Source organism: Phocoena sinus, chromosome 15 (genome assembly GCF_008692025.1).
Source record: "Phocoena sinus isolate mPhoSin1 chromosome 15, mPhoSin1.pri, whole genome shotgun sequence".
Taxonomy (NCBI): Eukaryota; Metazoa; Chordata; class Mammalia; order Artiodactyla; family Phocoenidae; genus Phocoena; species Phocoena sinus.
Window position 1 is genome coordinate 27,065,659 of NC_045777.1, and position 27,337 is coordinate 27,092,995.

The window sequence follows — 27,337 nt, forward strand, 5'->3', positions numbered from 1 at the left end:
AACGCTGACTAAGTTGAGGAGTTTGCTTTGTGTACGAGGAAGGGAAGCGCTTACCAGGCAGAGGGACCTGTAGATGCAGGCAGGGCACATGGTATGAAAACATTCACGGACTCTGGCTTCACCTACAAACCAGTGTTACCGCTCATTTCCACAGTCATTTCAATTCAGCCCAGGATCCTGGGCGGGAAGAGGCTTAATATTATTCGATGACAAACCAGGCTGGACAGATGCTCCATCACACAAGGAATCTGGTCTCCTCTGTGGGTGACTATTGGAAATATCCCACGTGCAATGTTGAGTCAGAACAGGAGACTTGAAGTCTGACCAATGATGACAGTAACACGGATAACACTTACTGAGAGCTTTCTAGGTGCCAAGCATTGTTCTAGGTGCTTTACATGATTTCATCCTCACAGTAACCCCAGGAAGCAGGTACTTTTAATAGCTCCACTTTACAGATGAAGAGACTGAGGCTCAGAGAGGTGACATAACTTGCTTTAAGGTCACACAGCTGACGAGTGGCAGAGCCAGTATTCACACTGAGGCAGTCTGGTTCCAGAGCCCAAACTCTTGGCTATTACCCCCTAGACGTCCTCTACCTTTTCTATCTGGAAATTTCTGCTGGAAAGTTGTGACAAGATGCTCAGGGAGCCTGCGACCTTTCTGAGGAACAGAATCCTGAAGGCAACAGAATCTTTGTAGTTGGAAAAATACAAAAAGTTGTCAGGATTCTCCACTGATTCAATTTGGATTTTTAAACTAGACGTTCTTATGCAAATGCAATGGCTCCTGAAATGCAAAACATACTTGGGGGCGGTGGCGGGGGGGGGGGGGGGGGGGGGGGGGTTGGGAACTGACACAAAGAGCAGAAATAAATTCAGCTTCCAGTGACATTCTGCATGCTCAGTTATCAGGGCGGAAGCAAAAGCAGCGAGGGAAGATGGCTCGCTCAAGTCGTTGGCTCAGCTGGAGCTCTGGGAGTTCTGCTTCCAGGCCATGCCCTAGAAAGGATCTGGAATTCGTGGGCCATTCTGTTACCCCAGGGTCTCCTCTCCTCACTGCCACGTGCACTCACTCACCTGTGCATCTCCTGAACTACCCCCCCCCACCCCAGCCCTTTGCCCCTACTGCAGTCTCCACTAGCACCACCTCACCAGCCCCCTTCCTGCCTGTCACCTCCCCTATCAGGAGCTCTTTCTGAAGGACCTGATCGCATCCCACAACAGCTCAGAAACCTCTGGAGAATGGACTACCAAGAAGCCATCAAACAAGAACTGAGGTCACTGCGGGTGGGAGTATAAACTGGTACAACCTCTATGGTGGATAATGTGATAAAATCCGTCTAAATCAAACATGCACAGAGCCTTTGACCCTGCAAATCGATTTTAAGGAATTTATCCTACAAATACACAGAAAAGTGTAAAGTAACAAATGTATAAGGAGATTAATTTCAGCATGGTTTGCGATAGCAGAAGATTGACACACCTAACTGACCAGTGGAGGACTCCAAATCAGGGGCCCTCACACTTGGGCTCGCATCAGAATCGCCAGGAGGGCTTGTGAACAGATCTGCGTTTCTAACAAGTTCCCGGGTGATAACTGATGCTGCTGGTCCTCGGATTACATTTTGAGAATCATGGCTGGGGGGGTACAGGTGGACACCACACAGCTGTTAAAGAACACAACCGTGCCATGTGTACTGACATATTAGATCTCCAACATGTAAGTGGTGAAAACAGCAAGGTGTAAAAAAGAGTTTATCTATAACAAAATGTAACAGTTATGTAGCAAAAAATGGGGGGAAGCATATGCTTATTTATTTGTAAAGGCACAGAGGCTCTGGATGGATAGCCAAGAAACATGTAACAGGGGCTGCCTCGGGGGAGGGAAACTGGGAAGCTGGGGTGGGAGGGAGATTTCACTTTGTCCCCCTGTACCTTTGGAATTCTACACCTTGGGCGTGCGTGACCCACCCTCCCCGCCATAAAACAAGGTACATCTACATGTACTGACATAAGAAAATGACCAAGACATACTGTTAAGGAAAAAAAAAAGAATCAAGTTTCAGGGCAATTATGTACCGCAAAATCCCACTTCTATAAAAATAAATTTACATATGTATATACACACAGGCACATACTTGTTTGTATATATACAGAAAAAGGTCTGGAAGATGGCACACCAAACAGCTAACTGGGTTACTTCCACAGAAGTGGTACTGGGGGGGGGGCTTTTCCTTTATACTTCTGCGTTGCTTGAATTTTTACAAATGCAAACATGTAGTAACTACGAAGATTAACTGGTGTGTTGCCCTCAGGATTCTGTACCTCAGAATGGCCGCAGGATCCCACAGCATCTTCCTGTTACATCACCCGAGTACCTGTATTGGGCTCACATCAAACTGCTCACTGCCTCCTGGAAAACACCTGTGGGCCCACGCCTCCCTCTCCTCCTGTCCTGCCTGCTGAGCTATCCACCCTGCCAAAGATCACTGCTGCCACCTCTAGCAGTCGGCTGGTCACACAGCTGTTTCTCCTTGGTGACTGCGCTCTGTGAGGGGAGGGCTTGGCCTTCTTTGTCTTGGCACCCCTGGTACCCAGCCCAGAGCAGCAACCCAGTCCAGCTGGCTGAGGGGCTCCTCTGAGTTACAGGCCAAAGGCCTTTGAAGCGATGATGAGTAGTTGTTGCTGCGATTTGCTCCCTTCTGGGAACAGAGGTCTCTGACAGGAATGGGCACTGCTCTCAGATGGCTCTGCCCATGGCTACTTCTTCCCAACACACTCCCGGACTTCTCCTCCCATGATTTCACAACTCACCCTGCCTGTCATGGACAACTTGCCCCCAGGGAGAATTCTGTCCTCACATGCCCTCTCAGCTGGCTGTGGGGGGTCTAACACTAGTGGGAAATCAAAACTCCTGGGCCCCCAAGCTAACTTTTCTCTCCTTGCCAAATGATTAGAGAAATAACTCAGGGTAGAAAAAGGGGAGTCGTTTGGCCTGTCCTCTCCCTAGGCCAAAATGCCACTTGTATGGGTCTTTAGAGGCACCTGCATCAAAGAGAGAGCTCCGGACTAGGACCAGGGACACCTGGTTCTGCCCCTAATTGGCAGAGAAGTCATTTCTTTGACTCTTAGTTTCTCTGTGCAATGGTGTTAATAAAACTGGCTCTGCCTGTCTCACTCAGTTGCTGGGAGAATCAGAGGGCGAAGGCTTGTAAACTTTAGAATACCCTGGTTACTGGTGGTGGGAGGCTACTAAGGGTCAGGCTGTTTGCAATTCCATGCACAGTCTTCCAGCACCCCTGTCTTGCCGGAGATGCTGGGGAGAGGTATTTAGATGCTTCAGTCGCTCGAAAGCTCTCTTCTATCCCTACCCTCTGCTCCAGCCACTCCAGACCGTCCACCATCACCTAAACTGCCTCGTACAGCTGCTTTCCTGGTTTCCTCTGCCTCGAATGTCTTCTGGGGGAAATTCGACCTCTACGTCAAGGCTCCAGCCCACCTCCAGCACAAAGCCGCCCTGCCCTGCCCCAGGTGTGTTCCATCTTTCTCCCTAAAGCCTGCGGCACTACCTGTACTACAATCACAGATCTAGTTATTCCTCTCTCGTCCAGACACCTCAACTCCTTGGTGACAGGGCTCTGACCCACTCATCTTTGCAGCATCCGTCTGCCCTGGACAACAGTGGAGGTTCAGGAAATTCTGTTGTCTGGAAGGTGTTTTCTGAAGAGATTACTAATCCATGTGTAGATGGTGCCAAGGAGAATTACTCAGTATAGGGAGCCCCTCACATCAAGTGCCCAGCTCACTCCTTGCTGCCCTTCACCTTCTTTGTCCTGATCTATTTCAGAACATCCCCCTGTACCAAGTGTTCGCCCGAAACAAAGGTAGGGAGGATGAAAGCCACCAGAACTCTGCTTATAAGAGGCAGAATTGTACGGAAAATGGGGCCACCTAAGCATGACCAATCCCCTTTGCATCTGACCACAGAGGGAACCAGCCTCAAGTTCTCTGATCTTGAGAAAGGAAGGTGGCAGGCCTCGGCCACTGCTCAAGTTGGGTAATGTTTTGAGAACCTGGGCTTGAGCAGTTTCAAAAGTGGCAGCTCCTCTATGGGTCTGCCCTCTTTGGGTACGACGGCTTCCGCTAAGGTTCAACTTCAGGTCTGGGTGGGGGAGGAGCAGCAGGGAGCTGCAGATCAGGAGGTGGTGGAGGATGATGGGAGAGGCTGCCAGGAAATGAGAAGTCACTGGTGCAACGGGCTAGAGAGGTCTTAATATCAGGAAGAAGGGTGACAGAGAGGAAGTCAGAAGGTGGAAGGCCCTGGGGTCCTCTTAGGTATCCAATGGGACAGATGTTGAAGGACAGGGATGAGCTCTGGCCCAGTCTCACAAGAGAGGCCTACAGCAGCTCAGTTACTCAGCAGGTAAGCCCAGTTTGGTGGAAAGACTGTCTTAAGGGGCATGAGAAGAGCTACTTTGAGGTAGGGTCTGGGGTGGGAAGAGGGTCAGGGTTAGGGGTTAGGAATAGGGTCTGGGCTCAGGCTCAGACAGGTCTGAGCTTGGGTGTAGTCAGGGAGAGAAAACCAGCAAACCAAGGGTCTATGGCTGGTTAAAAAAAGAGGCACCAAAGTGCCAGGTCCTGAGGAGTTGTGTGACCGGAATTGGTTCCAGAAAGTGATGCAAAAAACTAGGAGCTGAGCTGGGGGTTCCAGGAGCTAATATTCCTGTGTTTTTTTTTTTTTTTTTTTTTTTTTTAGGTGGGGCAAAGGCTTGATCTGGGGGTTCTAGGAGAGCACTCTACAGGTCACAGGTTCCAGCTGGACAGGTGTCAGAGTCTAGGGATGAGCCTGGGTGCCAGAATTTGCCCTGGGTTAGGGTGAGGAATGACAAGAGGCTGTACTATTCAGGAGGTGTCAGAACCAGTGCCCCATCAGATACAGATGGATGTTGACCCAGAGCCTGGGATGGGGTGACTGTCCCAGATGGGATGAACAGCCAGAGCAGAGCGTGAGGCTGGTCTGGCTGGGTCCAGCAGGCTGAAAACAATTAGTACCCGAATCACAGTGTCAGGGTCGGCCAACAGTGCTTCCAGCATGGTGCACAGAGGGAGGGATGTGTCAAGGTCCGAACGGGGGTGGAAACCGCTCCCTATTTGAGAAAGGTGTCAGTACCTGGTTCGTGGATCGGTGCCCAGATCCTGGGGCACCTAAGGTCAGCCCCAGGATGTGGGCCCGGGTTGGGGATGCGGTGGTGAGCAATGCTGGGAAGGGTCAGTGTCCGGGCAGAGGAGGTGTCTGTCCCGTCCAGGGCGGGCGGGGGAAGGGTCCGTGCCAGCCGTGTCAGGGTGGGAGGTGGACAGCGCCCGGCTTTGCCGCTGACCCTACCTTGCCGCGGGCGCAGCGCACGGAGCGCAGGGCGCCGAAGAAGATGGGCAGCAGCGCCATGAGCAGGAGGCTGCCATAGGCCAGCGCGATGCCCTCGGGCGTGGAAGGCGGCCGCGTCGTGCCGTTGGTTGGGCCGCCTGCCTCGGCACTGCCGTTATGCGGGTCGCTGAGGGCCGAGTCCATGGCAAGGCTGCACTCGCGGTCCGACTCCAGGTCCGGCAGCTGCAGCAGAGACGCAGAAGGGAAGACGGGCTATGCGTGGAAAGCCACGTTCCCCTAAAGAAACAGGAAGTGACGTGCTTCTCTCGCCGGCCTGCGCCGCGCACGCGTGCGCGTTCACGTCTCCCCGCCCGCGCGCCCTCTAGCGGTGGCGGAGGGACAGGCGGCCGGTTGCTAAGCAACTTGCTGGCAGCAGGGAGAGGAACACTGGACCACTGCGGTGGATATCCATCCCTAGGGAGACCTGAGGGCCCCATTCTCTAGTCCCAGTCAACCTCCTTAACTCCAGGATACTAATAACTAAGAATTTGTTTACTCATGCAGACATTCATCCAATATTTAATCATTCCCTCACTCAAGTATTTGAGTATCCCATCATATCCAGGCACTGTCCTAGGCTCTGGGGACACAGAAGGGAACAATATAGGCAAAAGTCCGTCCCTGCTCTCATGAAGCTTGCACTTTTAGTGTGGCAGGGGGGTTGTTGGGAGGATGATAAATAAAATGAATAAAATAAATAAATCAGTCTATAAGATGTTAGTGTGTAGTTATATGTTACATAGCATGTTTTTCTAAAAAAATATTTATTTTAGGCTGCATTGGGTCTTCGTTGCTGTGTGCAGGCTTTCTCTAGTAGCGGCGAGCGGGGGCTATTCTTTGTTGAGGTGCGTGGGCTCTCTTATTGCGGTGGCTTCTTTTGTTGCGTAGCATGGGCTCGGGCTTCAGTAGTTGTGGCACGCCGGCTCAGTAGTTGTGGTTCATGGGCTGTAGAGTGCAGGCTCAGTAGTTGTGGCGCATGGGCTTAGTTGCTCCGCGGCATGTGTGATCTTCCCGGACCAGGGCTCGAACCCGTGTCCCTTGCATGGGCAGGCAGATTCTTAACCACTGCAGATTAAGTAATTTAGAGGGAGATTAGTAATTTAAGTAAATTAAATTAAATTAAGTAATTTAAGGGAGATTAGTAATTTAGAGAGACCTTCCTCTCTAGGAACCTAGTGAACTTTTGTATATGGCTTGGGCCAGGGTGGTTCCAGCCAGTTCCAGAGGACAAAAGTCAGGTGGCTTGCTCTGCAGATGGCCAGCTCTGTCGGGTTCCCAGTGTATGTGTGTCCAGGAGTGAGGAGAGGGTATATGTAGGAGTGACCTGAACTTGGGTGCAGGCCCAAGCTGTCTGGGGCTCCTGGTTATGCTAATGGTGCTCTAGTTAAGAGCTGGAGAAAGTATGTAGCAGACAAATTGAGGAAAGCTGTACCCTGCAGGCACCTAGCACTGGAGAAACCCTGCGCCAAGCAGTGGGAAGAAAGCATGTTCTCCAGGAACCCAGGAAGTGAGCCAACCTCGAACCAGGAAGGGAAGTTCCATTCTCTTCCAGTGTTCCTCTAGTACACTCTGCTGAAAAGGCTTAAAGTATGTCAGCTGGCAAGGAAGAAATATTTACGAGGTCTGGCTCCATTATCACAGAGCTGGCAAAAAGAGTGGTTTTAGAGCAGAGAGGCAATAAGTTGATAAGTGACACTGATAGTGTAAAATCACATGGCCTGGTCCAAGCTGGACAGGTGGTGAGGTGGGGTTGGAGTATAGGGTTCACAGTGAGAGGAGACAAAGGCAAGGAGTCAGACTATAAAAGTTTGCATAATGGAGTTTGCCTAGTTCATGCCAGGCACTGTACTGGTAACTTTATAGGTGTCTTCTTTGATCTCAATAACACTGGTAAGATATGATTAGTCCCATTTTGCAGATAAGGAAACAGGCTCACAGAGGTAAACTAGCCAGCCAGGTCACACAGTCCAGCAGAGGAAGAGGAGCAACTTGAACTCAGGTCTGTGGGGCTCTGAAGCCTCTGCTCTTTATAATATTCCAGCTACAAAGAGGGCTAAGGAGTTTGGACCAGAGTGACTTAGTTCTGGGCAGATGGTGTACAGTTTCAGGCTCTGTTTTTCAATAAACTGGACATGACCTGAGTGGATGGGTGAAGGCAGTGCGCCTGATGAATTCATCCATCAATAATTCAGGCCACAGGATTGGCCCAGCAGCTGGGCCTCATGGCTCCGAGCCTCTTCATCTGAGAGCATACAATTGGAAATCAGAGACACTCCTGCTTCATGCAAGGCTGAGCACTTGATTTAGTTTGGTCTGGGGCAGATCTGGCCGTCTCCCTTTACACTCATGGGAGACTGTGAATATGACCCAGAGATCTGAGGGGTCGACTCAAGTTCAGAAAGCTCCCATCAAGGCTTCTGGAGGGTTGGATTTCTGGCTTGGAGCCAGCCTGTCTTGGTATTCTCTGGAGACAGGGATAAGACAATCTTGTGCGTGGGGGGGGGGTGGTGCCCCGAGGCTTCATCTGCCAAGCCTCCTGTATGGTGTTACTTTCCCAGAGGAGATCTGAGCTGAGGTCAATAATGGAGCCTGTTTAGAGCCTGGGATAGTTAAATTACCAAACACTTGTTCCAAAGAAAGATGCAGACTTACTCCCACCCCATTTCTCTTATTACTGTGTTCAGTCACTGTGAATGGATTTCAGTTTTTCCAATTTTTTTCTCATTTATGCGCACACACATATACACACACACTTACACACACTATTCCATGCTTAAATAATTCTGAAAATAGTAAGCAAGGATCATTAGTGGATGCTAACCCTTGGGAGAAAGGTTTTTGAGGGACAGGATAGTCACACAATTTACCCCACAGATTACTAGTTATTTATAGAAGAAAAAACTTCCCTTTAAAGTGGAGTGACCTGGTGGACACTCTCTTAACCAAGCGATCAAATTTAGCATCACCGAATGGGATGGGACAAAATGACTAGACGTGATGCAATGCGGGGGACACATCACCTGCGTAGTCTTCTTGCCAAACATGTTTAACCTGCATGAGGAAACATCAGGAAAAATAAGAAAAAGCCAGACTGTGGCATATTCAGAACAACTAGCCTGAACTCTTCAAAAATGTTGGTGCCATGAAAGAGAAAAAAACCAAAAAATCCATGTTGTAGATGAAAGGAGAATGAAGGGAGGGGAAAAGCAAGTGTAATCTATCATCCTTGATTGGATCCTGGATCACAACATTTTTTAAAAGGCTATAAAGAAAATTTTCGGACACGTGGGGAAATTTGAATGTGGATTGTTTGGGAGTGATAATGGTATCGTGGTTCTGCAGGACCTTGCTAATCAGGGCGTGATCCCCAGACTAGTAGTAGCAGCTGGGAACCTATCAGAAATGCAGAATCTCAGGCCCCACCCACACCTACTGGATGTCCCGGTGATCTAAGTGCACATTTAGTTTGACAAATGCTGGTGTAGGAGATCCATTGTATTTGTAGGAGGTATAGTCCTGCCTCAGGAGCCCAGGTGATCCTGTGTTCTTGATTCTTGGGAGAGAATGGGCAGGGAAGCAGTAAAACTGTGTAAACGTTTACTGTTAAGTTACCTACTGAGGCTACAGGACCTTTAAATATATGTGCTCAATAAATATTTATATGTGGAGGAGTGAGTTTATTGTTCCCTCCACCTAACCATGTTTATCTTTCCTCACAACACTGGTTAACCCCTACTCATTCCTCAAAGCTTGAGTCAAATGTGATTTCCTCAGGGAACTTCGGGGAACTCCTGTATTTCTAGCAGTGTGGAGCCAGCAGTAAGCGCCACAGGGGTTTTACTAAGATAGAAGAAACAGGGTGAAACACTCTCTGTGCCCCTATACCTCCTTACAGTATGACTGGAATTCTCATTTGGGAAGATTTTTTTGGAGGCTAAAACTGGTCATGTGGCTTGTGTTTTCAGTTCCATCATCCTAGAGAAATTCTCACACAGGTCTATTAGGGAACATGTCTGAGGATTTTCCTGCAGTTTTTTTTTTTCCTGGTGGTAGCAGAAAGTTAGAGTGAACCTAGGTGTGTGTCCCTGAGGAACAAATGGACAACGTGTGCTGGGTGTATACCATGGGATACTGGGCACAATGAGAAGCAACGAGCCAAGTGCCTGCTCGGTCAGTGCAGTCAGGACAGTCATGGCTTCTGCCCTTTTCCCTGGATGACATTTTTTTTCAATATTTTTTATTTTTATCAATATTTAAAATTTTTATTTTCAATATTTTCATTGATTTACAGTGTCGTGTTAGTTTCTGCTGTACAGCAAAGTGATTCAATTATACATATATATACATTCTTTTTTTTTAATATTCTTTTCCATTATGGTTCATCATAAGATTGCCCTGGCTGATTATTAATAGAACCCCTTGCATTCTCAAATGTGTACCAGTTTGGATGATAATGCACGGTCACTCTCATAGGTCAGAGAGCCAGAGATGAGGATTCTTGTTTAATTGCCTTTGGTGGGGAGTGTCCTTAGGAGGAAGGGAAGAAGGAAGGAAGGCAGGAGATAAAAGGCCAAGTGGGGGGCTTCCCTGGTGGCGCAGTGCTTGAGAGTCTACCTGCCAATGCAGGGGACGCGGGTTCGTGCCCCGGTCCGGGAGGATCCCACGTGCTGCGGAGCGGCTGGGCCCGTGAGCCATGGCCACTGAACCTGCGCGTCCGGAGCCTGTGCTCCGCAACGGGCAAAAAAAAAGACCAAGTGAGGATGGGGTTTCTGCCGGGGACTCGCTCCAGCATGACCTCATGGGGACCTCTGTGGCACAAAGTGTGCCACAGACTTGTTCCCGCCTTGAGGCCTCTTGTAATCCTGTATCTGTCAGTCACTGGCCAAGTCTAGGGGTCAGGGAGGGAGGCGGGGAGTCTCCCTGGCCATTTGGCTTCTGTATGACCAAGGGCAATTCTCCAGAGAAGGTGGCAGCTGTGAGTGTTTTTTAACCAATACTCACAACAGCTGGTGGTCAGGCCACTATGTCTGGTAAAGGGGATCTGGGTGGGGCAGCAACTGCATCCCTCATAATCCCCCTACCCTCATCAACATGTGTAGATCTTTAAAACATAGACCTGAGCATTAAGAAAAATGTGTGATATGATTTATGTAGATTAAAAGCACATATCAGGAAAAAAAACAAAATAAAAAAATAAAAGCACATATCAGGGACTTCCCTGGTGGCGCAATGGTTAAGAGTTTGCCTGCCAGTGCAGGGGACACGGGTTCGAGCCCTGGTCTGGGAAGATCCCACGTGCCGCGGAGCAACTAAGCCTGTGTGCCACAAATACTGAGCCTGTGCTCTAGAGCCCATGAGCCACAACGAGCCACAACTAATGAGCCCACGTGCCACAACTGTTGAAGCCCACGTGCCTGGAGCCCGTGCTCCACAACAAGAGAAGCCACTGCAATGAGAAGCCCGCGCACCGCAATGAAGAGTAGCCCCTGTTTGTCGCAACTAGAGGAAGCCCGCGCACAGCAACAAAGACCCAATGTGGCCAAAAATAAATAAATAAAATAAATAACAAAATGTTAAGAAAAAGCACATATCACACTGATAAACCCTAATGGAAAAGAATATGAAAAAGAAAGTATACACATGTATAACTGAATCATGTTGCTGTAAGTAGAAATTAACACAACATTGTAATCAACTATACTACAATAAAATAAAATTTAAAAGTACATATTACATAGCAACATTGCAAATCTAACAAGGATATTTACATATTAAAGAATACATATTGAGCACATTAGAATGGTTGCCTATAGAGGGATGGGAATGAGGGTGGGAACTGGTAATTAAAACAAACAAAATATGTACATAAGTAAAGTAAAACAAGGGCCTTGGGGAAAAGAGTGATGATGGTCTACTATGAAGGAATGAGTGTGATGAACCCATCCCTCTGCTCCTGACATTCAAAAAGGAAATAAAAGATCTCTGAAGACTAAAGAAAAAGTTGTCACTTACAGTTCCCTTTCTTCCTCGCTGGACTGGGGACAGAGGCTGGGTTTGCCAAGGGAAAGGCAGTGCCTCTGACGGCGAGTCAGGGCGCTGTGGTTGGGGTAACCAGGAAGGCCAGCCGGATGCACTTTAGGCAAAAGCGGGAATGTATAGCCTCCAAGGAAGAGGTGAAAAACCAACCCCTGGACAGGACAGGCAGGGACAGAGCTGGACCTCGGTTAGTCCCCGAAAACCAGGATGTCTATATTGCCAGGATCCTTTCTCTGCATTGTGTCTTTATTTTCTTCCACAGCATATCTGTGCACTACAATGGCAGCCCCCATGAGCTGAGTTAACATGCTGTGATTTGCCTCAGGAACCCGGAGGCTCCCTTGTGGTCAGGGTGTCCAGTTCTACCGACACAAGTCCTCTGCGGGGGATGAAGCATCCATTACATGGTCTGAGTCTGGGCTCAGCGGGGATTTCAGTAATCTCAGGCCACGCCATAGGATGTTGGAATGATGGAATGTTAGTCATAGAATGTTAGCACCACGCTGTACTCAGGTGAAAATGTTATTGTCTTGGTATTGGTATTTTTCCTGGGGAGGGAACTGTGTATATGTATAGTATGGGAAGATAACCTTGACAATCCACTTGAGGGGAATGTGAGACCCCAAGAGCCCTCGCTGGCAGGTGCCAAATAAACAGAGATGGCAAATGTGCTTTGCATTAGAAATGATAAGGAATTTGTGGGAGGGAGACAATGAGACAGACAGAAATGAAGGGGAGGATGGAGGAAGGAGAGGAGCCAGTGAGATGGTGAGGCTGGGACACCACGTGGAGAGAGGGGAAAATTCCCGGTGGTGGGCGGGCAAGTGCGTTTGTAAGGCTCAGATACGAGCACCTCTGTTCTCCTGAATCTTCATAAGATTTTCCATGCCTGCAGAGTGCCCAGGGTGGATGGGGCTGTGTGTATATCAGGGATTTCCCTATTTGGTTCAACATTGAATGGTATGAGGAGCTATACACTGAGGAGAAAGGATTTTGGAGTCAGAGTATACCATGAGCACTCTGCCTGCTGAGTGGGAAATGGATTGGCCAGGACAAGAGTGACAGTGAACAAATCGGCCAAAGAAGAGATAGTGGTGGCTTTGGCTAGGGTGTGTCTGGTGGAGATGGAGTAAAAGTGGACGTGATTAGATATATTTAGGACATTTCTGATTTAGGATTTTATTCAGAAAATAGAGTCAAAAGGACTCCCTGATGGGGAGTGAGGGAGAAGGAGGAACTGAGTCCTGGGTTTCTGAATTGAGCTACCGGATGATAGAGATTCTACTAACTGAGACGGGGAAGATGGGTGCTGGCGAGGTATTCTCTCTTTTGTTTTTCACAGTTTATAGTACTTTATTTTATTTTATTTTATTTTTAACATCATTATTGGAGTATAATTGCTTTACAATGGTGTGTTAGTTTCTGCTTTACAACAAAATGAATCAGTTATATATATACATATGTTCCCACATCTCCTCCCTCTTGCGTCTCCCTCCCTCCCACCCTCCCTATCCCACCCCTCCAGGCGATCTTTTCATTGAGAATTGTGCAGCTTTGGGAAGCAGCTGCTCTCCTTGCTCTAGTGCCCTCTTCTGCCAGCAGAGGGCAGCTGAGGCCAGTTAACAGATTCAGTCCAGGTGAAATGGGGGTGTCCAAGATGGGCCTGGGGGACACTGGCTATGGGAAGGCCACTACCTGGCTGATGTAAAAGCAGCAGGTTTGCTTTGAGGCTTAAATCCAGCCTCTGATTTTGAGGCCAATCCAGACTCAGAAATCTGGGGCTGTCCACGTCCAAGGCTGCTGGCCAATCCAGGCCACATCGTCTCTCCCAGGCTATTTTAACAGTTTCCTAATTTGTCTCCTGAAGTCAACTCTGTATCATACCTCTTTGCTTGAAACCCTTCAATATCTCCCAATGGCCCTTAAAATAATCTCATGCTCCTCACCGTGGCCTTTGAGGCCCTGCATGTACTGCCCCTGCTTACATATCCAGCTCATCCATTACCACTCTCCTCTTTTGCATTAAGCTCTTTTATGCCTCAGGACCTTTGCATAGGCTGTCCCGCCCTGCCCCCCCCCACCATCTTCTCTCTTCCTGATTGTTTGTTAAGCTAGCTCCTTATCACAGGTGACACCTTATACATTACCTTCCCCACAACCTTGCCTATTCTTTCTCAGCTACTTAAAAAAAAAAAATCCTCATAACACATAGCACTTCAATGTGCAATGTGCTATCTACCAGGATAATTTGATATGTTAATTTTTCTTCCCCTCTATTTTCTCCTCCCCTTCCTGTATCTCTTGGCTAGGAGAGGTTTGGTCATGGGGTTCACAGCAGAAACTGCCTCTGACTCTTTCCTTTCTGGCTTCATTTTCTATGTGCTTAAACATCATAGAGCAGATATTGCAAACGGCGTTTCCTAGGCCCTATCCTGTTCACAGAGGTGTTCTGTATGCCCTTCACCAAGGTATAACAACTGTCTTCATTCAGTTGCCAAAGTTAAAAAACAGCAATTTCAAAATAAAAATTTGGATATTTGGATTTTCTTGAATATTTAGAAGATCTAGCAGTCTCAGCCCTGCATTTTCATGAGATGAGCACTGATAATTACTGAGTACCTACTAATGTCGGGCACTGTTCAAAGTGCTTTCTCACAGGAAGTTGTTGTACAGGAGGTACGAGTATTATTCCTTATCATGGTTAAGGAAATGGGCACAGAGTGGTTAAGTGACTGGCCTAAGAACTCACAGACAGTAGACAGCAGCATCAGAATTTGAACCCAGGCAGCATAGCTCTAGAATGTGGGCTCCTAACCACTGGGCAACACTGCCTTATGGCTGTTTGGTGAGCTGAGCTGTGCTGCCCCCTTTAAGTGGGACCTGTGCTCTCCGCTCACCAAGTCTCACACATTTTTTTTTTTTGGTTACCAGTTTGTCTCCTGGAGACTCAGAGTTTGCAAACCTTTGGTGTAGAGAGAGTGATCATTTTTTCTAAGGTCAAGGATGGAGGAGAGGAAGGAGCTCTTGGAGGCTGTGAACTGAAGGAAGGTCAGTGGAGTCTGGAATCAGAGGATCCCCCCCCTTCTTGGCCAGATTGTGGGGATGAATGGACAGGGTATGGGGAGGCTGGACCCAGTCCTGGTGATCCCAGCCTCCAGCAAGACTCCCAGGTCCCTCCTTGGCTTAGAAGCAGGGGCTGCTGGACTCAGGTGTCCTTGAGGGCTTGGGCACTGTGGTTAGAAGCCTCACATGGTCCACAGCTACTGAGAGCCCCCTGGCTTCCCTCCCTGTCCCCTGGCAGGAGCAGCCTCCAGTAAGGATGAAGACTGAATTTCCCTCCAGTCCAGAAGGATAGGGGAATAGTAGAACTTAACTTGGTTTTTGAGAAATGAATATTCCTTGCCCACCTGAGTTTGGGGGTTAAGATTTACATCTGATTGCAACAATTTGTAATTATTTTTATTTTTTCTGTTTATGAAGTTTTCTGTTTTGCGTTTCTCTCCTCCATTAGACTATGAGCCCCTTGAGGGCAGAATAATGTACAGTGTTTACCAGTGTTCACACTGTACATCTACTGTCTAGAGGGTTCCAGGCACATAGTAGATGCTCAATAATCATCATTATTATAACACACATTTATGGAGTGTTATAACACACATTTATTCCTATGCACTGTGCTTAACATTTACACGTATGTATTAACTGACTCATCTGAGCCTCACACCACCCCTTCTGTGGGCAGGCATCTTCACACAAGAGGAATCTGAAGCGCAGCGAGGCCAAATAATTTGCATAAGGTCACACAGCTCAGGTTGTGTCTAACAGATACTCACTGAATGAATGGATGAATGGTTTCCTGGTCTCTTTGCTCTCTTTGCCTCCGGGATGTCCCTCATCCTACATAGTTGTATCCCACAGTATTGGAATTACGTGGGTCAGACCCAGGCAGGGGACTGTCTCAGAGCATTCAGTGAGTCCCTGAGGTCCATGGGGCAATGTCCTCACACCTGGGACTGGTGTGACTGATCCTTTTCAATCACCTCTGGCCTCTCCTTGTAGCCTCCTCTCTTCATTCCCAGCCTTACACCCTACACTTCAACCCACAAACTACTCATAGGTTCCTAGATTCTTTTCGGCCTCCCTGCTTTTGCTCAAGCTCTTCCCTATGTGGGGACCATCCTTCCAAACCTGAGATTCCATTATTCTAGAAGAAGATAACAGGAAGGTAGGCAAATTCTTTAAACCACACTACCCCTTATGTGGTGATACTACAACGCCAAATTTCATCTGGTCCCCAGCAGCCTTAGGATCATCCCCATCTCTCTGGAAGGATACAAGTCCCAGAGAAAAGAAGGGACTTGAATAAAGCAAAACAGGGGTCAGACTCAGAGCGGGGAGGGCTAGAATCCAGGCCATTGGCCTTCCAGCCCAGAGCTCTCTCCACAATGAGGCAGCTCTGTCTGGCATCACACAGGGCCTGACTGCCCAAAAAGAGCTCCTCAATTCTGAGCTAACAGTGCCTGAAATTCCACCATTGGAGATCATTTCCTCTGGCGGGGGGCAGAGGGTGTTGAAGGCTTTTCAGTCTTCAGGGAGCCCCAGCTAATGATGAAAACCCCTGTGATGGGTCCTACACTAAGCTCATGTCAGCCTGTTCCCAGGAAGATGAGTGGCTGACGGGCAGCCAAGGGTGAGATGCCGTGGGAAGGAGATCCTGACCGAGGGTCGAAGGAATATGGGAAGCACTAAGGCAGGCAAAAAAACAGGGGCAGGGGTGGGGGTGTCAGCCACAGAAAGGGCGGGGCAGCCTTGGGCTGGGGACTCAGGAAACCTGGCTTCATCACCAACGTGCTGTGTGATGTTGGGCAAGTTTCTTTCCTACTTGGAGCTCTGATCTGGGTCAGTGCTATGGAACAAACTTGCTTCTGGGTTTATCTTAAGGCTCTTGGTGTCAGGAAGTTGGGGCCCTGGCTGGTGGTTGCCATGACAACTATCTCTGTGGCGATAGTGACCAAGGAGACTGTTGCCAAGACTATAATTACCAGGTACAAGAGTCAAGTGATTGGTTCTCAGTTCTGTCTTAGGACAGGTTCCTCCCTGTCACCTTCTTCCATCACCTGCTAAAGTTTAGTGTTTGTGGGGCCAGACGACTTGACACCCAGGGAGTTGTCAGGAGTCTGGAACCTGTGTTCTATTGTCCTTGCTTATGCTGACAGGCTGTGTGACCTTGGGCAAGTCTGCTTCTCTCTGGGCCTTAGTTTCCCCATCTGGAAAATGAAGAGTTTGCACAAGGCCCTTTCACCTCTAAATTTGTATCAATTTGCCTTTAAACAAGGGACAAAGTTATAAGCGAAAGGGTTGTTTCTAGGAATGATATTAAAAGTGTTAGCAACTGTTATGACTGTCACTCACCAACATATCCACACAGTCTTGGACGGCCCTGCTATGGCAGGTATTACCCCTTCAGTGGTTGTAAGTGGGGAGGTCTGCGTGGTCCCAGAGGAAGCTCTGGAGTGGCCATTACGTGGGGGATACTTGGGGGACATTCGGGACAGGGGTTCTTAACAGCTAGTAGGAATGTATCTAAATATTTTGGCAACTGGTACAGCCATACTTTGCATCCTGGCTGAACACCAGCCTCGGTCGAATCTATAATGGTGGAATTGCAGGCACTGTGAATAGCAAAGGGAGATTTTCCAGGCAGAGGGGCTGCACGGATGAAGCCAATGGCTTTCAAGCCCAGCCCTGGTCAAGATCTCCAAGAGTAAGACCAGTCCTTCTTCCTGGCCACTGCACCTCCCTGAGTCAGCTGTGCACAGTCCCCAGAGAGTCGGGTTTGCCAGTGTCTCAGTTCTAGGATGGCTGATGCCCAGACAAGCGGGCAGGGCACAGCAGGAGCTGGCAGAGGGAGAGAGCCCAAGGAGGAAGTGGGGAGCTCGGGGGACGCCTGCTCCTCCTCTCCCAGGAGACGAGGCCCTGGGCAGATGCCAGATCTTTGGCCTCCCGGGTCTACTCCCCCTCCCCCTGCATTCCCCTCCTTGCATCTCCCAGCAGGACTTTGCAAACAGCCTCTCCGGATGGGGATGGACGCGGCTGCCGCCTCCTCCCTGCACACTTTCCATTCCCAGCCCTGAGCCTCAGCCAGCGTTCCTCAGGAAAATTGGCTGAAAGAGACATTTTCCATGCTCTTGACTCCTCTGCTGGGTGGCTGTCCCTGCCTCCACTCTCTTGTCTCTTCTGCAGCTGGTCACCCAGACCTGGAAGCAGGGGAAATATTTGGTCAACTGGTTGCTGCTCGCTCACCATTTAATTTTATATGTTATTTTGTCTCCCTGGGCTTCAGTTTCCTAATCTGTGAAATGAGCTAGCTACGCTTGGAAGCAGGCTTGGGAGTCAGACATTATTGTTTTAATCCTTAGCTCTGCAGGTTACTAACTGAGTGACTTTGGACAAAATACTTAGCCACTTGGAGCCTCAGTTTTCCTCATCTGTAAGATGGTGTTGTCTCTTACTGTTGTGAAGATTAATGAAACAGCTCTGGTATCTGGAAGAAAGAACACCCCTCTACCCCAAGCAGATAATGAAGAGTGGAGTAACCTAGGCTAAAAATTTAATCTGGTCCTTGGAAGCTGTAATTTCAAAGTTTCACTGGGATTTTGGGCAGCGAATAGGCACACTCATTGAGAGAAATATTGCTCAACTTCAGAAGAATCAGAGAAATGCAAAGTAAACGATGAGACATCTTTTTCCCCCCAGCCTTCCCTCATCCTGCCCCTGAGAGAATGTCAAATGAGAAAAGACTGGTCTTTTGGGTTCCTAGACCCAATTCCAACGTGTGTGTGCGTGCACGTGTGCGTGTGCGTGTGTGTGTGTGTGTGTGCTTCCCCATACCAACAAGCAATTCTTGGATACCCTGCTGGTGTCAATCCTGACACCATCTACCTGGAGATAGCATCAGATCTCCTAGGTACAGGGCTCAGTCCCACAAGACAGCCCTCCACTGCAGATGCCGGGTTGTTAGCTGTACTTCTGTCTGACTGGCTATAAATTAGAGGTTCCCACGACCCCTTTCTTGGGTTTGATTAATTTGGTAGAACGGCTCACAGAACTCAGGAAAACCTTTTACTCACTAGATGACTGACTTATTACAAAGGATAATAAAAGGACACAAATCAACAGCCAGATGAAGAGGTGCATAGGGTGAGGTCCTGAACAAAGGACTTCTGTCCTCGTGGATCTTGGGGCCCAGCACAGGGACACGTGGAAGTGGTCTGGTTCCCCAACTTGGAAGCTCTCTGAACTCCCTTCTTTTGGGCTTTCACCTGGGCATGTTTGATTAACTCATTGGCCATTGGTGATTGATTCAAACGCCAGCCCTTCTCCCCTCCTAGGAAATCACATGGTGAGACTGAAAGTTCCACCCCTCTATTCAGGGTTGGTTCCCCTGGCAACCAGCCCCAAACCTTAGGTGCTTTCCAAAAGTCACCTTTATGAACATCAACACAGTTGTGGCAGAAAGGGGCTTGTTATGAATAACAAGCCACCCATTTCACCTTTATAGCTCTGAAGCTAGTTTTCTGGAACTGAGGACAAGAGATCAAATATTATAACAAAACACGCTCCCATTGCTCTTATCATTTAAGGGTGCTGGGAGCTACGAGGCAAGAACTGTGGATGAAGACCAAATACACATGAGGGATATATGTTGGTTGTCTGAATGACCAAATATATATGTTTCCTATAAATTACAATATACTTGGGCTTCCCTGGTAGCGCAGTGGTTGAGAGTCCGCCTGCCGATGCAGGGCACACGGGTTCGTGCCCCGGTCCGGGAAGATCCCACATGCCGCGGAGCGGCTGGGTCCGTGAGCCATGGCCGCTGAGCCTGCGCGTCCGGAGCCTGTGCTCCGCAACGGGAGAGGCCACAACAGTGAGAGGCCCGCGTACTGCAAAAAAAAATAAAAATAAAAATTACAATATAGCAACTGGTAACATCTAATGTGGGGAACTGGGCACCGTTGATATGAATATAAACAAAAAGAGCCCTTTTGGAGGGCAAGTTGGCAGTCTGTCAAAATGTAAAACGTACATGCCCTTTGACTCAGTGAATGTGAATTCAGTAATTTCTCTTCTAAGTGCAAGAATATTCACTGCCTAAAACAAACAAAAAAACAAAACCAAGTAAACCCTAAAGGGACTTCCTGGTGGTCCAGTGGTTAAGACTCCGTGCTCCCAATTCAGGGGGCCGGGTTTGATCCCTGGTCAGGGAACTAGATCCCACACGCCGCAACTAAGAGTTCGCATGCTGCAACTAAAAGACCCCGCACGCTGCAATGAAGACCAGGCACAGCCAAATAAATAAATAAATAAATATTTTTAAAAAAGAATATTTACTGCCGCACTGTTTGTAAAACAGTTACACTAACCTAAATTCACTCACCTTCGATTGGTAAAATATGTAATCCATATTGTGGAATATTTTGCAGCAGTGAAAAGAACAAGTTAAAGAAAAAATGTACAGACTGAAAGGAGAAAAAGACATATCACAATTATAATTGAAGATTTCAACACTCCTTTCTCAGGATAAAACAAGTAGACATAAAATCACTAAGTATATGGACGACTTGAACAGCATTTTCTTTTTTTGCAACAAAATGAATTTTTTTTTTTTTTTTTTTGTGGTACACGGGCCTCTCACTGTTGTGGCCTCTCCCGTTGCGGAGCACAGGCTCCGGACGCGCAGGCTCAGCGGCCACGGCTCACGGGCCCAGCCACTCCGAGGCATGTGGGATCTTCCCGGACCGGGGCACGAACCCACGCCCCCTGCATCGACAGGCGGACTCTCAACCACTGCGCCACCAGGGAAGCCCCAAAATGAATTTTTATAAGAACTTTTCTTTTAGGCTATAGCATTATTTCAACATCTCATTGATTTTTTAAAAAAACTTTATTGGAGTATAATTGCTTTACAATGGTGTGTTAGTTTCTTCTTTATAACAAAGTGAATCAGCTATACGTATACATATAACCCCATATCTCCTCCCTCTTGCGTCTCCCTCCCAACCTCCCTATCCCACCCCTCTAGGTGGTCACAAAGCACCGAGCTGATCTCCCTGTGCTATGCGGCTGCTTCCCACTAGCTACCTATTTTACATTTGGTAGTGTATATATGTCCATGCCACTCTCTCACTTCGTCCCAGCTTACCCTTCCCCCTCCCCGTGTCTTCAAGTCTATTCTCTATGTCTACAGCTTTTTTCCTGTCCTGCCCCTAAGTTCTTCAGAACCTTTTTTTAGATTCCATATATATGTGTTAGCATACTGTATATGTTTTTCTCTTTCTGACTTACTTCACTCTGTATGACAGACTCTAGGTCCATCCACCTCACTACAAATAACTCAATTTCATTTCTTTTTGTGGCTGAGTAATATTCTATTGTATATATGTGCCACATCTCCTTTATCCATTCATCTGTCGATGGACACTTATGTTGCTTCCATGTCCTGACTGTTGTAAATAGAGCTGCAATGAACATTATGGTACATGACTCTTTTTGAATTATGGTTTTCTCAGGGTATATGCCCAGTTGTGGGATTGCTGGTTCGTATGGTAGTTCTATTTTTAGTTTTTTAAGGAACCTCCATACTGTTCTCCGTAGTGACTGTACCAATTTACATTCTCACCAACAGTGCAAGAGGGTTCCCTTTTCTCCACACCCTCTCCAGTATTTATTGTTTGTAGATATTTTGATGATGGCCATTCTGACTGGTGTGAGGTGATACCTCATTGTGGTTTTGATTTGCATTTCTCTGATGATTAGTGATGTTGAGCATCCTTTCATGTGTTTGTTGGCAGTCTGTATATCTTCTTTGGAGAAATGTCTCTTTAGGTCTTCTGTCCATTTTTGGATTGGGTTGTTTGTTTTTTTAATTGTGAGCTGCATGAGCTGCTTGTAAATTTTGGAGATTAATCCTTTGTCAGTTGCTTCATTTGCAAATATTTTCTGCCATTCTGAGGGTTGTCTTTTCGTCTTGTTTATGGTTTCCTTTGCGGTGCAAAAGCTTTGAAGTTTCATTAGGTCCCATTTGTTTATTTTTGTTTTTATTTCCATTTCTCTAGGAGGTGGGTCAAAAAGGATCTTGCTGTGATTTATGTCATAGAGTGTTCTGCCTATGTTTTTCTCTAACAGCATTTTCAATCGCCTAGGCCTAATTGACATTTTTAGAAGACTACACCAAACAATGGCAGAATGCAGATTATTTTCAAGTGTACATGGAACATGGATTATGATAGACCCTATATACAAAACGACTCTCAAATTTGCAATTGGATTAAATTAGAAATCAATAACAAAAAGCACCTATAGGAACCCCTCAAATATTTGGAAATTAAACAATATATTTCCGAATAATCTATGGGAAGAAGAAATCACAGGGGAAATCGGAAAATATTTTAAACTGAATGATAATGAAAACACAACATATCAAAATTTGTGGGATGCATCTCGAGCAGTGCTTGGAGGAAAATTTATAGCTTGATATAAATTATATAGCTTTTTTTTTCTAATACAGCTTTACATGCTTGTATTATAAAAGAAGAAAGGTCTCAAATACTTGATCTAAGTTTCTATCTTAAGAAGCTAGAAAAAGAAGAACAAATAATAAGGTAGATTTATGTGTGCTGGCATGGATAGAAAGCCAGGAGAAATTAAGTGAAAAAAGCAAATTATACAGAATATGTACTGCTTGCTGCTCCTTGCTGTTCTTCTACCTTTCCTTCAAACATAGAATCCCTGATTTTTTTTTTTTTTTTTTTTTTTCAGTACGCGGGTCTCTCACTGCTGTGTCCTCTCCTGTCGCGGAGCACAGGCTCCGGACGCGCAGGCTCAGCGGCCCTGGCTCACGGGCCCAGCCGCTCCGCAGCACGTGGGATCCTCCCGGACCGGGGCACGAACCCGCGCCCCCTGCACCGGCAGGCGGACTCTCAACCACTGCGCCACCAGGGAAGCCCTAGAATCCCTGATTTTGAGCTGGCACATGGCTATTCAGAATAAAGTATTCTAGACTCCTTTGCAATTAAGGGTGGTGATGTGACTAAGCTCTGCCAATGAGATGTAAGCAGAGGTGATATGTACATCGTCTGAGAGGCTTTGCTTTTTTTTGAGCTCCTAACTACTTCCTGCTGGCTGGAATGTGGATGTGACTACTGCAGCTTGGGCAGCACAGTGGATTGAAGATGGTGGAACCACAAGATAGAAGGAGCCAGGGTCCCTGCCCTGTGGAAAGCCATGCCTGCCTTGGACTGCCCGCTTCTGGACTTCTTTTGCAGGAGGGAGACAAATACTTCTATTTTGTTTCCATCACTGCTAGTTTGGATTTCATCCCTTGCAACTTTTCAGTCCCTTGTAGCAACTGTGCATGCAACTGAACACATATAACTATGACCCCATTTATGTGAAAAAAAAGCGAAGAAACCTATACATGTGTACCAGATGGACGATTTTGACTTTGGCACAGAAACCCCAAGGTAATTTGCTTCAACACTGAAGACATATTATTATCTTACATAACAAGCCCAGAGGTGGGGCAGCTTCAGGGTTGGCTAATTCCGTGGCTGGACTTCATCACCAAGGACTCAGCGACTTCCCATCTTTCAGCTTTGCCATCTTCTGACTAGATCCCGTCATAATTGCCAGATGGTGGCTACAGTTCCAGGCAACTCGTTCATATATTTCAATTACCAGAAGATAAGGGACTCCCTTTCTGCTGCAGCTCTTTTTTTGTTTGTTTGCTTGTTTTTCATCTCTTTTTCAAAAGCAAAGAAACTTTTTTCTAGAGCCCTCCAGCCAACCTTCCCTCACATTTCATTGGTCATAGCTGGTTTGTAAGTCCGTCTTTATTTTATTTATTTATTTATTTATTTATTTGGCTGCACTGTGGGGCTTGTGGGATGTTAGTTCCCATATCAGGGATTGAACCTGGGCCCTTGGCAGTGAGACCATAGAATCTTAACCACTGGACCACCAGGGAATTCCCAGGATTTATTCTTGATCCCATGAAAATGAGAACAACAGAGCAAAATTGTGACTCTGACAGTACGGAAGAAAACAAAGATGGCCAAATGTCTGCTACAATATATATCTAAGTGTGCTGAAAAATCGGGAAGGATACACTCCAAACTGCTAATGGTGGGTACTTCTGGGGAGAGGAGTGGAATGGCGGGGAAATGAAAGGAGTTCTGTGGAAAATACGAAAATTGCTATCCAACAACCCTTACCCACTTCTCTGTCGCTCACAAAAGAGCGGCAAAGGGATGAATCATTATTGGCCCAAGCCAAATGTGGCGATCTCATTCCTTTTTGCCTGATAGTTGCTTTCTCAGCCTCCCTTGCAGCTAGAGGTGGCCATGAGACTCAGTCTGGCCAGTGAGATATGAAAGGAAACTGCTGGGAGAATAATTTCCTCCTCGATAAAAAGAAAACCTCTTTCTGACCTTTCCCCTCCCATTCTTGCTTGTAATACTGGTGTGAGGATGTGATCCTTGGAGTTGTTGTAGCCATGTTGCAACCATGAAGGAAATGCCTAGAGAATTATGGAGATGCAGACCCAGTGTCCTGACATTTTAAGGCTGACGAATCAACCTTAGAATTGTCTACTTCTGGACATTCTGTTAGAAAGTATCCTTATAAGGGTTTCTCTCATGTGTAGTTGAGGGCAGCTTAACAGATAAATGCATTTTTACTTTTACCATATGTTTTCTGTTTTTCTGATTTATCCTTCTAATTAAAATGTATTATTTATGTAATTCAAAGTTCAATTAAAAATATGTACCACTTGGCATTGGGCACCTTTGGACTCCCAATAGGCCTGAAGAGGCACTCTGGGAAAGGAGATTGGGAGGAGCTGAACAAAAAGAACAAATCGTTCTTTATAATTAAGTCCTAACTACATGGTATGAGGGGTGACCCTGCAGACTGGGGAATGGCTGAGAATACATTTCTTTCTCACTATTTGGGTTTAGGCCAGAGGTTACAAACTGTCAGCCTCTGGTCAGAACCTGGCTGGGGGACATGTTTTGCTTCTCCTGTCCAGGGCTTAAAAAAATTGGAATTAGCAATAGTGATTTAGGAATTGGGATACTTCACATAAATATCTGGCTTGCTGCTTTTCTTAGAAAAAATGGAATTTCCTAACAGGAGTAATAGGCACCTTAGTTCTGTCATTCCTTTTAGGTAGGAAAGGACTTGCAGTTTGCCACAGACCTTGATGCTCCCTAATGTTTGTCACCTAGTCTACGTCATTGATTTATATTACCTGGTTCTGTGAGCGTTTGCATTTGTGACCCGTGGCTTAGGTTTTGGATTCAAAGTGCACATGTGCATACGTGCACGCATGTATGTAAGATTCACAGACAACTGACTGTGTGGAAAGGCATGCAAACTTATTCAGACAGGTGAGCAGACCTTGAAGAGGACTGAGTTTGGAGTGGTCAGCGCGGAGTCTTACCCACTGGGCTACCAGGGAAGTCCTGGAACCTGTGAATATGTTATGTTACACGGCAAAGGGGAATTAAGGTCACAGATGGAATTTCAGGCTGCTAACATGCTGACTGTAAAACAGGAAGGTTATGCTGGATTGTCTGGATGGGCTCAATGTAATCACAAAGGTGGAAGAGTGAGGCAGAAGAGAGAGAACCAGAGAGATGGCAGCACGAGATGGACTTGGCTCGACGTTGTTGGCTTTGAAGGTGGAGCGAGCGCCAAGGAAAGCGGCTGGCTTCTAGCAGCTGAGAAAGGCAAGGAAGCAAAACCTCCTCTAGAGCCTCTAGAAAGGAATGCAGCCCTGCAGACACCTTGGTTTTAGCCCAGTGGGACCCAAGTTGGACTTCTATTTGACAGAACTATAAGATAATAAATTTGCTGTTTTAAGCCGATAAGTTTGTGGTAATTTGTTATGGCAGCAATAGGAAACAAAAGCACCAGGACACCTAGAGAGTCCACGTGGTAGGTGAGACTCCACTTTACTGCGGGAATCAACCTCCAGACGACATGTGAGATGATTCCAGTCGCTCCAGGCTTTGTGAGTTTCCCAGCCGAGGCCCCAGAGAAGAGCAGTACCCACTTCGCCTTGCCCAAATTCCTGACTCACAAAATCTATGAGTATAATAAAATGATCGTTTTTATGCCACTAAGCTTTGGGTGGTTTGTTATGCGGCACAGAAACTGGAACAGCGATCCATTTTAGCCTTGAACTTGAATCAGACGGAACTGGGAAAACAACACACACTGTTGAACCCAGAGCTCCCATCCCATCATTAATATTATTTTTAACTAAACCCTGAACTGAACAGAAGGAGACAGCGCCGAAATTGAAACTGAACTTGTATATTTTTTCAAGCTGTTGAACTAGAATATTCAAATATTCTTGAGACAGTCGCATAAAGAATTCTACCCTAACCCCTTCACTCCGTATATTTTGATTTGCCTAAGGTCACATGGTCATGGCAGAGCTTAGAGATTCTTAATCTTTAAAAACATTTTGTTTTAAAAAGCAGCCAGCTGTGACTCTCTCTATCCGCCTTACCTTCCTTCAGAGCACAAACGTTATCAAAGTTTGCTGAGTAAAGGAAGGACTGAGCTGTGCCTGGGAGATGTGAATTTCTCACCATCCAAGGACAAGGGAGTTCCAGCCTGAACCTGATTCCTTGGGGGTCCCCGAGTGGAAGCTTCGTGCCCTTGGCTGAGAAATTGGAACTTTCCGTCAGGGCCAGTGATCCTCAGTATTTGAGTAGCCAGGCTGGGGTGTGCTGGGATCCAGGTGGCCTTCCTCTCGTCTGGATCAGGACAGCACAGTTTGTGGCCTTCCCCCAAAGCAAAAGGAGGGGGGAAACTCTGAGGAGACTTGGGGCCCCTGGGGAGACATTCCTCTTTCCAGAACTTTATCACTTTTTCCATAACAGTGCCCTCCCTTCAAGGTGGAAAGTCGCAGCTGGTGGCTGAGGATACTCTCAATGTGCTTTTGTTCTCCACCCTGCCCCCAGCCCAGGCAGCAGGGAGCTGGGCAGACACCAGCTTGCGCCGGACTGGCTGTACCGTTGGACAGTGCGATATAGTTGAGCCTTTCACACCAAGGGACTAGACTTCCCTGGTTCGAATCCTGGCTAAATATTTGCTAACTGTGCAACCTTGGCAAGGTATCTGCTATAGTTTCTCCATCTGAAAACTGGCATGGTGATAATATGAGAAGTTTTGAGGATTTAATATGCAAAAAGCACTTAACACAGCACCTGATACATGGTAAGAGTGATGGAACTGTTTGCTGTTGTTATTAAATGACCTTGGGAGATTCTTCTTTCTCTGGGCCTCAGTTTCCCCAACTGTACAATGAAGATGGCAGTTCCTACCTGACTCTTGACAGCTGATCTGGGTGTGAATCCTGACTACCCTTTCTTGCTGTGTGGCCTTGGACAAATTTCTTGTGTTCTCTTAGCCTCAGTGTGCTCATCTGTTATCTGTCAAATGGTACCTATTAAGTAGATGGTGATGATGAAATGAGAAAATGTGTACCAAGCATGGAGCATGGGGCCTGCCACATAGAAAGAGCTAAAACAAAGTTAGCTTTTTGCTTTTTTTTTGGTTTTTTTTTTTTGGTTTGTTTTTATGTCTGAGAAAGAACTTTCTAAACTATAATAGGCCATGTCCCTGGGAGGAATATTGTGGTTTTCTTACATGCTTTCCCAGCCATGCCTTATTTACAGACTCCTAGAATCAGAGAGATCAGGTTTGGAAGGGTCCTTTAACAGATTGGTTAATTAATCCATTCCACAAATATTTAGTGATCCCCTACGATGAGCCAGGTACTGATGCGGATGTTGGGGAG

At 47.0% G+C, this 27,337-nt stretch overlaps 1 protein-coding gene across 7 annotated transcripts in view; it reads right to left on the bottom strand.

Annotated features, from left to right (window-relative positions):
* The window catches only part of HM13 (histocompatibility minor 13), a 41,072-nt gene extending 35,366 nt beyond the window's left edge, over positions 1 to 5,706 (bottom strand). For 3 of the 7 annotated variants that reach the window (XR_004345979.1, XR_004345978.1, XM_032606917.1), the window contains exon 1: positions 5,386 to 5,681. Coding sequence is in view for 5 of the 7 variants with exons in the window: in XM_032606917.1 (XP_032462808.1) it covers positions 5,386 to 5,568 (183 nt within the window). In the remaining 2 variants the exon portion in view is untranslated. Of the gene's footprint in view, positions 1 to 5,385 lie in introns of all 7 variants that reach the window. The other 4 variants (XM_032606919.1, XM_032606918.1, XM_032606916.1 and 1 more) reach the window with 4 other exon arrangements.
* Positions 5,707 to 27,337: the final 21,631 nt, after the last annotated feature.